The sequence below is a fragment of the Hemicordylus capensis genome, chromosome 3, assembly GCF_027244095.1.
Source record: "Hemicordylus capensis ecotype Gifberg chromosome 3, rHemCap1.1.pri, whole genome shotgun sequence".
NCBI lineage: Eukaryota > Metazoa > Chordata > Lepidosauria > Squamata > Cordylidae > Hemicordylus > Hemicordylus capensis.
Window position 1 is genome coordinate 52746164 of NC_069659.1, and position 13706 is coordinate 52759869.

The 13706-nt window shown below is 45.0% G+C and overlaps 1 protein-coding gene across 12 annotated transcripts in view; it reads right to left on the reverse strand.

Moving 5' to 3' along the window:
• CMSS1 (cms1 ribosomal small subunit homolog) overlaps positions 1-13706 on the reverse strand; it is a 308145-nt gene that overhangs the window by 4077 nt on the left and 290362 nt on the right. For all 12 annotated transcript variants that reach the window (XM_053308853.1, XM_053308845.1, XM_053308846.1 and 9 more), the window contains 3 exons: positions 8008-8110; positions 7200-7260; positions 4988-5075 (listed from right to left, as the gene is read on the reverse strand). In XM_053308853.1, the coding sequence (XP_053164828.1) occupies positions 4988-5075; positions 7200-7260; positions 8008-8110 (252 nt within the window). The remainder of the gene's footprint in view (positions 1-4987; positions 5076-7199; positions 7261-8007; positions 8111-13706) is intronic.

Consider the following 13706-nt stretch of genomic DNA (forward strand, 5'->3'; position numbering starts at 1 on the left):
AAAGACCTTGGTATTTGTTCAGGTCTTTGCCCCTTAGGGAGTGCTGATTTCTCTGTTCCTTTGGTGCTCTGTCTCTGTATTTTATGGTTTATATTTTTGGGTTTTTAAAAAATTTATTTTATAGAATTTACTGTTGTATTTTAACTGTGCAACCGACTTTGGGATAAATTTATGAAAGGCAACACAGAAATCAAACTATGAAGTGGTGTGTTATGAGTACTATGATAACAATTATGAAACACTGGCGTGGGCTCTCATTTAATCATGGTTAAGGGATTGGGTGGAGGCCTTGATTCATTTGCTTTGGTTCCACAACCCTTCCTCCCCCTGGAGCAAATGTCCCCAACTGTGGTTACCTCCAACATTATCAGTGGCGAAGACTAACCAGATTCCCTCTAAACCAAGGTTTGTTAGCAGACTTCAAATCTTATCTAGTTAAGAAGGGAACCTGTTGGTAGCTCATATTGGTGCCAAGACATCTCTTAACCATGAAATAGGCAGAAGGTGTAATTTGTTCCAGAGAGGGGAAGAAGTTGACCTTGCAACTGGCTCCTGACTGCTTAACTGAGATTAAGAAGGGCCAGCATGACACTAGATTCCAGCAATCTGAAACTGAGAACTCCAGAGAGTCAAAATGGACTGTACTCTTCATAGCTAACTATCCACCCTAGGCCTTCATTTTGCTGCTGGTGAGCGGCAAAGCAGAAAATCGCAATCAAGTGACAAGTTATTTAGGAGGTGCAGAACAGACAGAGGTTTAAAAAATAATTAAATTAGCCTTTTAGTTTCTCATTTCAAGATATCCATAATCCTTTCTGTCATGGAAATGCTATTGTGTTTCTAAATCCTTTTAAGGCACAAAACTTTCATAGATGGGATGGTTTTGACAATACATACAGTCCAACTGGCCACTGCATCATTTGAGAAGGAGCTTGTGTGTATGTGCATGTCTCCTCCACATCCACCCAGCCACCACATAATCACATGGGGGGGGGGCACCTCATCCTGCCATTGAAATACTGCGTCAATTTACATTGTGTGGTGGGAAGAAGTTCAAACATTTTGCTTCCTACCACAAGTGGGACAGTGTGCCAGATAAAAAGGAGATGGGTGTGCATACGCTCTTCACCGCAAGCTTTGGCAGGCAGGTTGGACATGTCATCTAAGCCCAGTATCTGAGCATGCTGATGCATCAACAACTCAATAAGCTGAGCAAGCTTTACATTGCTGAAAAAAGAGTGGTTTAAAACATTTTGATGTTGCTCTGTAGCATCAAGAAGCAGGAAATAGTGATGGAAGAAGCATCAGTAGAATCTGTGGTGTGCAATGTATTTATTTGCACTCTCAAATGCAAGTAACCTCACATTATTTTACTAGTAACTGAGCAAAATTAATACGGGGGCTGGAGATACACTACTGTTGATGCACAAACATACTGATTCAAGAAACCATTATGGGACTATCTATCTATCTATCTATTTGTTTTTTCATTTCATTTCATTTCATTTCATTTCATTTCTATACCATCCTTCCAAAAATGGCTCAGGGCGGTTTACATTAAAACAAACTAAAATCAATTAACTATTAAAATCAAAAACTGTAAAAACAATATAAAACCATTATTAAAACAGATTGTAAAACCCTGGAAAACCAGGACGAACCTTTATGGTTTAAAAACAGTTTTAAAACCCTGGAAGGCCAGGCCAAACAGATAGGTCTTAAAGGCTCTCCTGAAGGCCAATAATGAACTCAGATTATGGATTTCTGCCGGGAGTGCATTCCACAACCCAGGAGCAGCTACTGAGAAGGCCCACCTCTGAGTCGCCACCAGACATGCTGATGGTAACTGAAGACAGACCTCCTCAGATTACCTTAATGTGTGGTGGGGATCGTGCAGCAGAAGGCACTCTCTTAGGTAACTCGGACCTAAGCCATTCAGGGCTTTAAAGGTAATAACCAGCACTTTGTATTTTACACGGAAACATAACGGCAGCCAGTGCAACTGTTTCAAAACAGGCATAATATGGTCTCTCCAGGTTGCCCCAGAGACCAATCTGGCTGCCACATTTTGAACTAACTGAAGTTTCCGAACTACGTACAAAGGCAGCCCCATGTAGAGCGCATTGCAATAGTCAAGCCTGGAGGTTACCAGCTGATGCACCACTGTTTTGAGATCATTCTCTTCAAAGAATGGGCGCAGCTGTCAAATCAGCCGAAGCTGATAGAAAGTGGTCCTGGCCATAGCCTCTACCTGAGAAACCAGGGTGAGGCCTGAGTCCAGGAATACTCCCAAGCTGTGTACCTGCTCCTTCCGGGGGAGTGCAACCCCATCCAGTGCAGGAAGATCTAACTCATCCCTCAGATTCTGAGCCCCTACAATGAGCACCTCCACCTTGCTCAGATTCAGTTTCAATTTGTTATCCCTCATCCAACCCACTACTGCCTGTAGGTAGGCATTTAGGGAATGAATGCTATTTCCTGATGATGAAGATGAAAAGGAGAAGTAGATTTGGGTGTTGTCAGCATACTAATAACACCCAGCACCAAATCTCCCAATGACCTCACTCAGCGGTTTCATGTAGATATTAAAAAGCATTGGTGACAGAATGAAACCTTGAAGGACTCCATATAACAGCTTTCATTTTGAGGAGCAACTGTCACCAAGCTCCACCATCTGGAATCTACCCAAGAGATAGGAGTGGAACCACTGCAAAGCAGTGCCCCCTATCCCCAACTCCCCCAGGCAATCCAGAAGGATACCATGGTCGATGGTATCAAACACCGTCAAGTGATCCAAAAGAACCAGCAGAGTCACACTCCCTCTGTTGATTCCCTGGAAACGTTCATCCATCAGGCTGACCAAGGCTGTCTCAACCCCGTAGCCAGCTCCAAAGCCAGTTTGAAATGGGTCTAAATAACCAGTTTCCTCCAAAACCTCCTGGAACTGGTTGGCCACCACCCTCTCAATCACCTTACCCAACCAAGGGAGATTGGAGACTGGCCTATAACTATCAATCGCTATGGGGTCCAGGGAAGGCTTCTTAAGAAATTGTATAACCATTGGCTCCTTCAAACAAGGAGGCAACCTACCCTCCCTCAGTGATGTATTTATGATATTAATCAGACCACCTCCAACAATCTCCCTGCTAGATAGAAGCAGCCAAGTTGGGCAAGGATCCAGAGAACAAGTGGTAGGCCACACCACCCCAAGCAGCTTGTCCACATCCTCAAGAGTCACAGATTGAAACAGATCCAATCAAATACTGCAAGAGGGATTGCTGGACACCTCCTTAATAGACCCTGCAAAAGTAGTAGAGTCCAAGTTGGCCCGGATACAGGATATTTTGTCCGCAAATAACCCATTAAAAGAATCACAGAAGAATGTTTCCAGGGACTGTTTTAAAGCAGAAGGAGCAGAAATCAAACTTCTTACAACCTGGGATAGTTCTACTGAACATAAACCTGTAGATGCAATGCGCACAGACCAAAATCTCTTTTTTGCTGCACACACTGCTACCGCATAAGCCTTCAAATGGGTCCTATGCTGCGTCCTGTCAGATTCAAGCTGAGTTCTCCTCCACTTGCGTTCCAGTCACCTACCCAGCTGCTTCAGCCCCTACAACTCCTCAGTATACCAAGGGGCCATTTTAGAAGCAGGTTGGAACAGACGCTTAGGAGCAATCATGTCTACTGCCCTGGTGAGTTCCCTATTCCAGGTTCCCACCAGGGCATCAACAGAATCACCGGCCGCACCAACTTCAAAACCCTCCAAGGCTTTTTGCAATCCTACTGGGTCCAGCAGCCTTTTTGGATGGACCATCCTAATAGGTCCACCACCCCTGCAAGGGTGGATAGTGGTTGTGAAACCTACCTTAACAAGGTAGTGGTCTGTCCATGACAATGGGGAAACCACAGGATCCCCCACTGACGGAACAACCCCCTGATCCAAACAAAAAATGAAACTGAGTGTGTGGCCAGCAACATGAGTTGGTTCAGAAACGAATTGAGTTAGGCCCATAGTTGTCATGGCCGCTATGAATTCCTGAGCCGCATCAGACAAGCCAGCCCCAAAGTGGATATTGAAGTCCCCCAGCACCAAAAGTCTAGGAGATCCCAACACCAACTCCGCAACCGGCTCCGTCAGCAAAGTTAGGGAGTCAGTTGGGCAGTGGGGTAGACAGTGCACCAACAGAATCCCTAATCTATCCCTAGTACCCAGCCTCAAAAGTACACACTCAAAGTAGGTCAACTGTCTCACAGGGGTCTTGGTAAGGGAGACTGTATTCTTACGGACCACAGCCACTCCACTCCACTGCCCATGTCCCCTAGCCTGCTCCACAACAGAGTAACCTGCTGGGAGAAGTTGAGCCCACACTGGACCACTTGCCTCCCCAAACCAGTTCTCAGTTATACATGCCAGGTCAGCTCCCTCATCCACGATCAAATCATGGACAATTTCGGTCTTATTCTGAACTGACCTGGCATTGCAGAGGAGCAAGACTAGACAGTAAAAGCTGCCTCGGAACTGCTGATAGAGCCCAAACACATACCTGCAAAAAGGCCTGGCACAACCCAACAAAAATAAAAGACCAGCAACGTCTGACCCAGACCCCACAATATAACCTCCCCCCAGTCCTCAGTCCCAACCCAAAGGCCCAGCCCCAAAGGCTGGCCCCCTTTGGCAGCGGGCTTTGACAGCCACCTACAGGCCGGCTACGCCTGCCGGCACAGCCCTTCCTTAAATAGTCCCTGTGCCACTCCTCTCACAAGAGACAACTGGGGCAAGTTGGTACAGTGAGTGCAGGCATGTTAGACATCAGCACTCAACAGGGAGGGAAGAAAAGTTCCAGCCAGGCTGCAATATTGAGACAGGATGATGTAAAGGCTTTTCTCCTGGCCAGCAAGAAGTGGGGAGGAAAGTTGTTATTTAAAAAAAAAAAACACAAGCATATGTGTCATTGTTGTACTACATTCTGTTGTCTACTACCTTGCTCTACAAGTGCTTTTATCCTTCCAGGTGTCCCAACACCCACATGGATGACACCTTTCTCCAGCATCTTCACCTGTTCTTGTATCTGTTTCAAGGAAATAAAGAAAAATGTTGCATTTTGGGGGAAAGCTTTAAGCATTTCTGATTCTCTCTCAAATATTTAACAGTTTGTCAGATGTTTGGCAAAAATTCTAAAGGGATATTCACCATTACTACATGAAAAAAACAGAAATGGAAATGGAAACATTTTAGGGTCAATGGGAACAAAATTAACTAAACTCCATTAAATAGGAACAGTGTTTTGTTTCCTGTTACTGTGCCATTAAATGCTTCCACCTTCTCTAGCAGTATGCAATTTATGGGATTTTCTTTTCTACCAACAACTGAAAAGTCGGTATCCTTCAGCTGAACTGAGAAATGTGCATCCCTATAAAGTTAACACTAGATTGAATGTGCACTAACTTGTCCAGGACTAAGTGAAGAGGAAATATTCTGTATGTGGCAGCTAGCTGCTTCCAAACATTTGACATTTATATAAATTGCCAAGCTTTTATCCAGGTGTTCTTAGCTGTGAAGGACAGTATATGCTTCAGCTGGCAGACGCATGGAATTGGGAGGGCCAACAGCTCAGTGATAACACACATACTTGGCATGCAAATGGTCACAAGATCAACTCTGGCATGTTTGGTTAAAAAGATCTGAGGCACCAGAGATGGTAAGTACTACTGGCTGAGGAGCTGAAGAGTCACTGATAGACAATGGTTATTGGACCACCTTAAGTGGCACAGCGGGGAAATGCTTGACTAACAAGCAGAAGGTTGCCAGTTTGAATCTCTGCTGCTACTACAGCAGTGATATAGGAAGACACTGAAAGGCATCATCTCATACTGGAGGAGGCAATGGTAAACCCCTCCTGTATTCTACCAAAGAAAACCACAGGGCTCTGTGGGTGCCAGGAGTTGAAATTGACTTGACGGCACACTTTACAAAGAGTCAGCATAGTATAGTGGTTAGAGTGTTGGACTAGGACTGGGAAGACCCGAGTTCGAATCCCCATTTAACCATGAAATTCACTGGGTGACTCTGGGCCAGTCATGTATCTAACCTACCTCACAGGTAGGGATGTGCAAGGACCACGGAGGCGCAGTCCATCAGCGTGGGGTGGTGATGTTGCTTTAAAGGCGGGGGGGGGTTGTACTTACACCTCTTGCCCCTTTTCCCCCTCCAGTGCTCCATTTGTGTGTGATGCACGTGGCGGCGGGCGCATGCATGGAATTTATTTCCGCATTTAGCAGACAACAAGGGGGCAGTTGCGGCAGGGAGTACCGCTGCTGCCCCGAAATTTGCACTAGCAAATGGAGCATCAGAGGGGGGAAAGTGGACTGCCGGACCCGCGAACCGGTTTGCAGGCCTCTAACATGGCCTGCGAACCAGTTCATGCACATCCCTACTCATAGGGTTGTTGTGAGGATAAATAACTATGTACACCACTCTGAGCTCTTCGGAGAAGAGCGGGATATAAGTGTAAAAATAAATTAAAATAAAATAAATATGGCCTGAACCAATATGGCAGCCTCTATGCTGAACCTAATAATTACCATTGGATATTACCACCTATTTGCCTGATGAATTAATACAAATAGGGACACCAATACATGCTATATGTTTCCAATAGGCACAAATCTGACATCTGTTTTGTGGTAATTTTAAAACTTGACATATGAAATCACACATAAGTCTGAAGCAGCTTTACATACTAGTACATGAAGGCAACTGTGCTGTAAGCATTCTGAAGTACAACCTAGGTAGTTCCTCCAAAATTTATCTGCACAGAACAGAATTTTCTGCTGCTCTGGAAAACTGATGGATCATAAACCCTCAGTGGCATGAAAAGTGGCATGAATATAGTGCACAACTTTGGCCCTCCAGTGTTGTTGGACTACAATTCCTATCCTATCTGACTATTGGCCAATTTGGCAGGGAATTATGGGATTTGTAGTACAAAAATAGCTGGAGGACCAAGATTGTGCAGCCCTGGTAAAATGTCAGGTTGCCCTACCCCACAAATGTGAAGATAGACGGCAGGTACTGCCCTGAGATGTTCTAAGAAAAGCAGTTGCATTAATAATGGGTTTTAAGACAGCCAAAGGCAATGGCATGACATGCAAATATACTGTACTTTCCCCCATAATAAGTAAATTGTGCTTACTTTTATGTGTTTTGCAAACAATTTCATAACCTTGCCATCTCCTTTGAATGCTGTTATTGACCTAGAAGATTTTAAAATGTGAGGATCAAAACAATGAGGGTAGAAATTGATATGCATGCACAAAAAGAATTAACTTAATACAGCAAAGATGAGTTCCTCAAATTGTCAATGGGTAGTAAAGTCCTTTTCCTTTTACAGTAATGAGCTTCAACCTTTTCAGACCTGAGAACTTCACTCTGCAACACAGGACTTCCTTTTACTCCCCCCCCCACACCAATATAGGGGTCTCTCTCTCACACACACTCAAAATAATTATGTACAAGAGGAAATTTCAGCAGCTGCAGCTTATACAAGTGTACAAAAAACTCCATTGACCTGTATATTGGGTCACCCCTTCCTCTTCTCTTACAAACATGTCCTTCTACAAGCACACAAAGAAAGAAAAGGAAACAGTGGTAGCGCCACTGGTGCAACCTAATGAGGCTGGTGTCAACCCTTCTGCAGCATCCCAACCCACCTGAAGATTAAAGCATTCTAGAACCATACAGTTCTACACTTATACAGTGTGCAATACATTGTGTGCCTTTACGAAGCAAACTTTAGCATATGCATTTCACATACAGGAGTTAGACAATTGAGCGACAGTTGTCTAAATATTCCAGACCACAGTGTAGAAGGAGTGAGGGTGATTACATCTTGACTCAGGAGGCTAACAGAGGACAGTGCCCTCACTTTGCCTTGGATTCCACGGTTTATGGCAAAACCTCAAAAAGGGTGCCAGATTCTATTATGTTGGCTAACGACATACTTGATGAGTTCCAGACAGCGAAGAGCAGAACTGCACATTATCAGCATCACCACTGACTTCTTCTCCTTGTGGTTTTTACGGAGCTTCGCCCATTTGGGGCAGACTGCAATGTGAAATACAACATGCACTGAGAACAGTTCTTTAAAATGTACATCAATGTCAAATTACATGAGAACCTGGCAAACAGCAGCCTACTTAAGGAACATGGCAGGGTCTCCTTTTAGTGGCTGCCACATGTCTAAGGTTGGTTTTCCTTTTAGGAAAAAGCAGCATGGCAAATAAATAGCAGGCAGGAGTGGATGTCCCTGCCCAAATAGGTTCCCTTGCACAGTAGTGGGGGAAGTTCAGCAAGGCACTGCACGCTCTCTCTCCTTCAGCGCTTTAATGCCGTAACAAAACTAAGAAAGCACTAGCTTAAGAACTGTGACATGTATTTTGGCGACACTTATCTGCAACCCCAATTGCTCCCCTAAAGCAAATGCTACTCATTTTAGGCAGGCAGGTGGGTGCGCAAAGTGCAGGGCCAAGTCAAAGACTTGTAAATGTTACAGACATTAAATAAGACAGTCAGCCTTCCAACAAATAAGATATGGTAGCTGGTTATTACCTATAAAGCCCTTAACGGGTGGGGTCCAGGCTATTTAAGAGAGCTCCTCCTTTGTCATAAACCCTGACACCTATTACGCTCTTCTGGAGAGGTCTGGTTACGGTTGCCACCAGCTCGTTTGATGGTGACCTGGGACTGGGCTTTCTCTGTGGCTGCCCCAGGGCTTTGGAATATGCTCCCTGCTGAAATAAGAGCATCTCCTTCTCTGTTTGTTTTCAGGAACACCCTCAAGACTCTCGTTCTTGCAAGCTTTTAATTAGAATTAATTTGAATAATTTGTTTTAATAATGATTTTATACTCATGTATTTTAATCTGTGTTGACTTTTAAAAATTATTTTAAATTTTGTACACATAAGAACAGCCCTGCTGGATCAGGCCCAAGGCCCATCTAGTCTAGCATCCTGTTTCGCACAGTGGCCCACCAGATGCTGCTGGAAGCCACAGACAGGAGTTGAGGGCGTGCCCTCTCACCTGCCATTTCTCCCCTGCAACTGGTACTCAGAGGCATCCTGCCTTTGAGACTGGAGGTGGCCCACAGCCCTCCGACTAGTAGCCATTGATAGACCTCTCTTCCATGAAGTCATCCAAACCCCTCTTAAAGCCATCCAGCTTGTTGGCTGTCACCACATCCTGTGGCAGAGAGTTCCACAAGTGGATCACGCGCTGTGTGAAAAAATACTTCCGTTTGTTGGTCCTAGACCTCCTGGCAATCAATTTCATGGAGTGACCCCTGGTTCTAGTGTTGTGTGAGAAGGAAAAGAATTTCTCTCTCTCTCCACTTTTTCCACACCATGCATGATTTTATAGACCTCTATCATGTCTCCCCGCAGTCGTCTTTTTTCTAAACTAAAAAGCCCCAGGTGTTGTAGTCTTGCCTCGTAAGAAAGGTGCTCTAGGCCCCTGATCATCTTGGTTGTCCTCTTCTGTACCTTCTCCAGTTCAACAATGTCCTTTTTAAGATGTGGTGACCAGAATTGTACGCAGTACTCCAAGTGTGGTCACACCATAGTTTTGTATAAGGGCATTATAATGTTAGCCGTTTTATTTTCAATCCCCTTTCTAATGATCCCTAGCATTGAATTTGCCTTTTTCACAGCTGCCGCACATTGAGTCGACACTTTCAATGAGCTGTCCACCACAACCCCAAGATCCCTCTCCTGGTCCATCACCGACAGCTCGGATCCCATCAGCATATACTTGAAGTTGGGGTTTTTCATCCCAATGTGCATCACTTTACACTTGCTAACATTGAACCGCATTTGCCATTTTGTCGCCCACTCCCCCAGTTTGGAGAGATCCTTTTGGAGCTCCTCACAATCCGTTTTGCTTTTCACTACCTGGAAGAGTTTGGTATCATCTGCAAATTTGGCCACATCGCTGCTTACCCCTGCATTTATGAATAAATTAAAACGCACCGGTCCCAGTACAGATCCCTGGGGGACCCCATTTCTCACTTCCCTCCATTGTGAAAACTCTCCATTTATACCTACCCTCTGTTTCCTGTCTTTCAACCAGTTAGCAATCCACACATGTACTTGTCCCCTTATCCCATAACAGCTAAGTTTCCTCAGGAGTCTTTGATGAGGAACTTTGTCAAAAGCTTTTTGGAAGTCCAGGTAGACTATGTCAACTGGATCACCTTGATCCACACACTCGTTGACACTCTCAAAGAAGTCCAAAAGGTTGGTGAGGCAAGATTTACCTTTGCGGAAGCCATGCTGGCTCACTCCCAGCAGGGCCTGTTCTTCTAGGTGCTTTACAATTTTATCCTTGAGGATGCTTTCCATCAATTTGCCTGGAACGGACGTTAGGCTAACTGGCCTGTAATTTCCCGGATCCCTTTTTGAAAATCGGTGTTACATTTGCTACTCTCCAGTCCTCTGGTACAGAGCCCGATTTCAGGGATAAGTTAAATATTTTAGCAAGGAGGTCAGTAATTTCATATTTGAGTTCTTTGAGAACTCTTGGATGGATGCCATCCAGCCCTGGTGATTTGTTAGCTTTCAGTTTTTCCAGACAGTTTAGAACATCATCCCTTGTCACTTCTATCTGACTCAGCTCTCTAGCCTCCATCCCTAAAAAGCCTGGTTCAGGAACAGGTATATGCTCAGTATCCTCTGCCGTGAAGACAGATGCAAAGAACTCATTCAGCTTCTCTGCAACCTCCATAACCTCCTTAATCATCCCTTTCACTCCCTCATTGTCTAATGGTCCAACTGCCTCCCTGGCAGGTTTCCTGCTTCCGATGTACTTAAAGAAGTTTTTGTTATTCCCCTTGATACTTTTGGCTAAATGTTCCTCAAACTCTCTTTTTGCCTCCCTTATTGTCACCTTGCATTTCTTTTGCCAGAGTTTGTGTTCCTCTCTGTTCTCTTCATTTGGACAGGTCTTCCAATTTCAGAAGGAAGTCTTCTTCCCTTTTATGGCTTTCTTGACGGTACCCGTTAGCCATGCTGGCATCCTCCTGAACTTAGTGGTACCTTTCCTCCTTTTGGGTATACGATCTAACTGGGCTTCTACAGGTGAAACTTGGAAAATTAGAATATCGTGCAAAAGTCCATTAATTTCAGTAATGCAAATTAAAAGATGAAACTGATATATGAGACAGACGCATTACATGCAAAGCGAGATAAGCCAAGCCTTAATTTGTTATAATTGTGATGATCATGGCATACAGCTCATGAAAACCCCAAATCCAAAATCCCAGAAAATTAGAATATTACATGGAACCAAGAAGACAAGGATAGAACAATATCAGACCTCTGAAAAGTATACAGTGTACTGTGCTTGATTGGCCAGCAAACTCGCCTGACCTGACCCCATAGAGAATCTATGGGGCATTGCCAAGAGAAGGATGAGATACATGAGACCAAACAATGCAGAAGAGCTGAAGGCCGCTAATGAAGCATCCTGGTCTTCCATAACACCTCATCAGTGCCACAGGCTGATAGCATCCATTCCACGCCGCACTGAGGCAGTAATTGCTGCAAAAGGGGCCCAAACCAAGTACTGAATACATATGCATGCTTATACTTTTCAGAGGTCTGATACTGTTCTATTCTACAATCCTTGTCTTCTTGGTTCCATGTAATATTCTAATTTTCTGGGATTGTGGATTTGGGGTTTTCATGAGCTGTATGCCATGATCATCACAATTATAACAAATTAAGGCTTGACTTATCTCGCTTTGCATGTAATGCGTCTGTCTCATATATCAGTTTCACCTTTTAATTTGCATTACTGAAATTAATGGACTTTTGCACGATATTCTAATTTTCTGAGTTTCACCTGTAGTATTGTGGTTTTGAGTAAACTCCATGCACTCTGGAGCGAAGTGACTCTCCTGATTTTCCCCCTCAGCTTTCTTTTCACCATGCTCCTCATTTTGGAGAAGTTTCCTCTTCTGAAATTCAAAATGTCTGTGTTTTACATCCTTGGTGATTCTCTCCCCGCATGTATGCTGAATTTGATGGCACTGTGGTCACTGTTCCCTAAAGGGTCAATGACACTGACATCACGCACCAGGTCCTGGGTGTCCCTCAGAATTAGATCCAAGGTCGCCTTCTCTCTGGTCGGTTCCATGACCAACTGTTCTAGGGCACAGTCATTTAGCATATCTAGAAATCTGACCTCTTTGTCCTGACTTGAATGTGAATGTACCCAGTCTATGTGTGGGTAGTTGAAATCACCCATAATTACAGCCCTGCCTCTCCTTGACGCTTCCCTGATTTCCTCCTGCAACTCCCAGTCACTGTCGGCATTTTGATCCGGAGGGCGATAGCACGTCCCCAGTAGCACGTTCCCTTTCCAGCCTTGTATAGTCACCCACAAGGTTTCTGTGGAGGACTCCAGTCCACCTAGGTTTTCTAGCTTGTTAGATTCTATCCCTTCTTTAACATACAGTGCTACCCTTCCTCCAAGGAGCCGCTCCCTGTCCTTTCTATAGAGTTTATACCCAGGGATAACAGTGTCCCACCGGTTCGCACTGTTCCACCATGTTTCTGTTATGCCCACTATATCTATTTCTGCATTAGCAACCAAGTACTCCAGCTCACCCATCTTGGCTCGGAGGCTTCTGGCATTGGCATATAAGCACCTATATGCTGAATCTCTCCCCAGATGTATGCTATTCTTTTGACTCTTTGACCTGCTGGCACAGGCTCCTGTCTGCTCTTTATGCGGTTCTGCTCTGTCCCCTTCTGTTTTATCTGAATTCTTTGCAGCCTCACACTTTAAAGAATGGCTTTTGCCAAACGGGATACTGCCCAGCTCCCATTGGCTGTTCCCCAGGTGTCATTTTAAAAGCTGCTCTGCAACCTTTTTGATTTTAAGCGCCAGCAGTCTAGTTCCATCTTGGTTCAAGTGCAGCCTGTCCCTTTTGTACAGGCCTTGCTTGCCCCAAAATGTGTCCCAGTGCCTAACAAATCTAAACCCCTCCTCCCGGCACCAACGTCTCATCCACGCATTGAAACCCCTCAGCTCTGCCTGTCTCACTGTACTTGCTCGTGGAACAGGTAGCATTTCTGAGAATGCTACCTTGGGGGTCCTGGACTTCAAAATGCTACCTATCAGCCTAAATTTGGCTTCCAGGATTTCCCCACATCATTGGTACCGACGTGCACCACGACAGCTGTCTCCTCCCCAGCACTACCTAGGAGCCTGTCTAGACGCTGCGTAATGTCCGCAACCTTCAGACCAGGCAGACAAGTCACCGTGCGGTCAACACAAGGGTCACAAACCCATCTCTCTATCCCTCTAATGATCGAATCACCAACTACAAGGAGGCCCCCAGCCGAGTATCCCCTGTGCGAGAGGATATGGGCTCATCATCCACGGAAGGGATCCCTTTTAAAGGAGCATTTCCCTCTTCCTCAGACTGATGTCCTCCTTGCCCAAGACCTTCATTCTCCCTGACAGCAGAGGAGCTACCAGCCCTGGAGTGGGATGCCTCTATCACATCCCTGAAGGTATTGTCCACATGCCTCTCTGTCTCTCTGAGCTTCTCCAGATCTGCCACATTGGTCTCAAGGGAACGGATTTGTTCCCTGAGAGCCAGGAGCTCCTTGCACCGAGCACACACCCATGACTTCT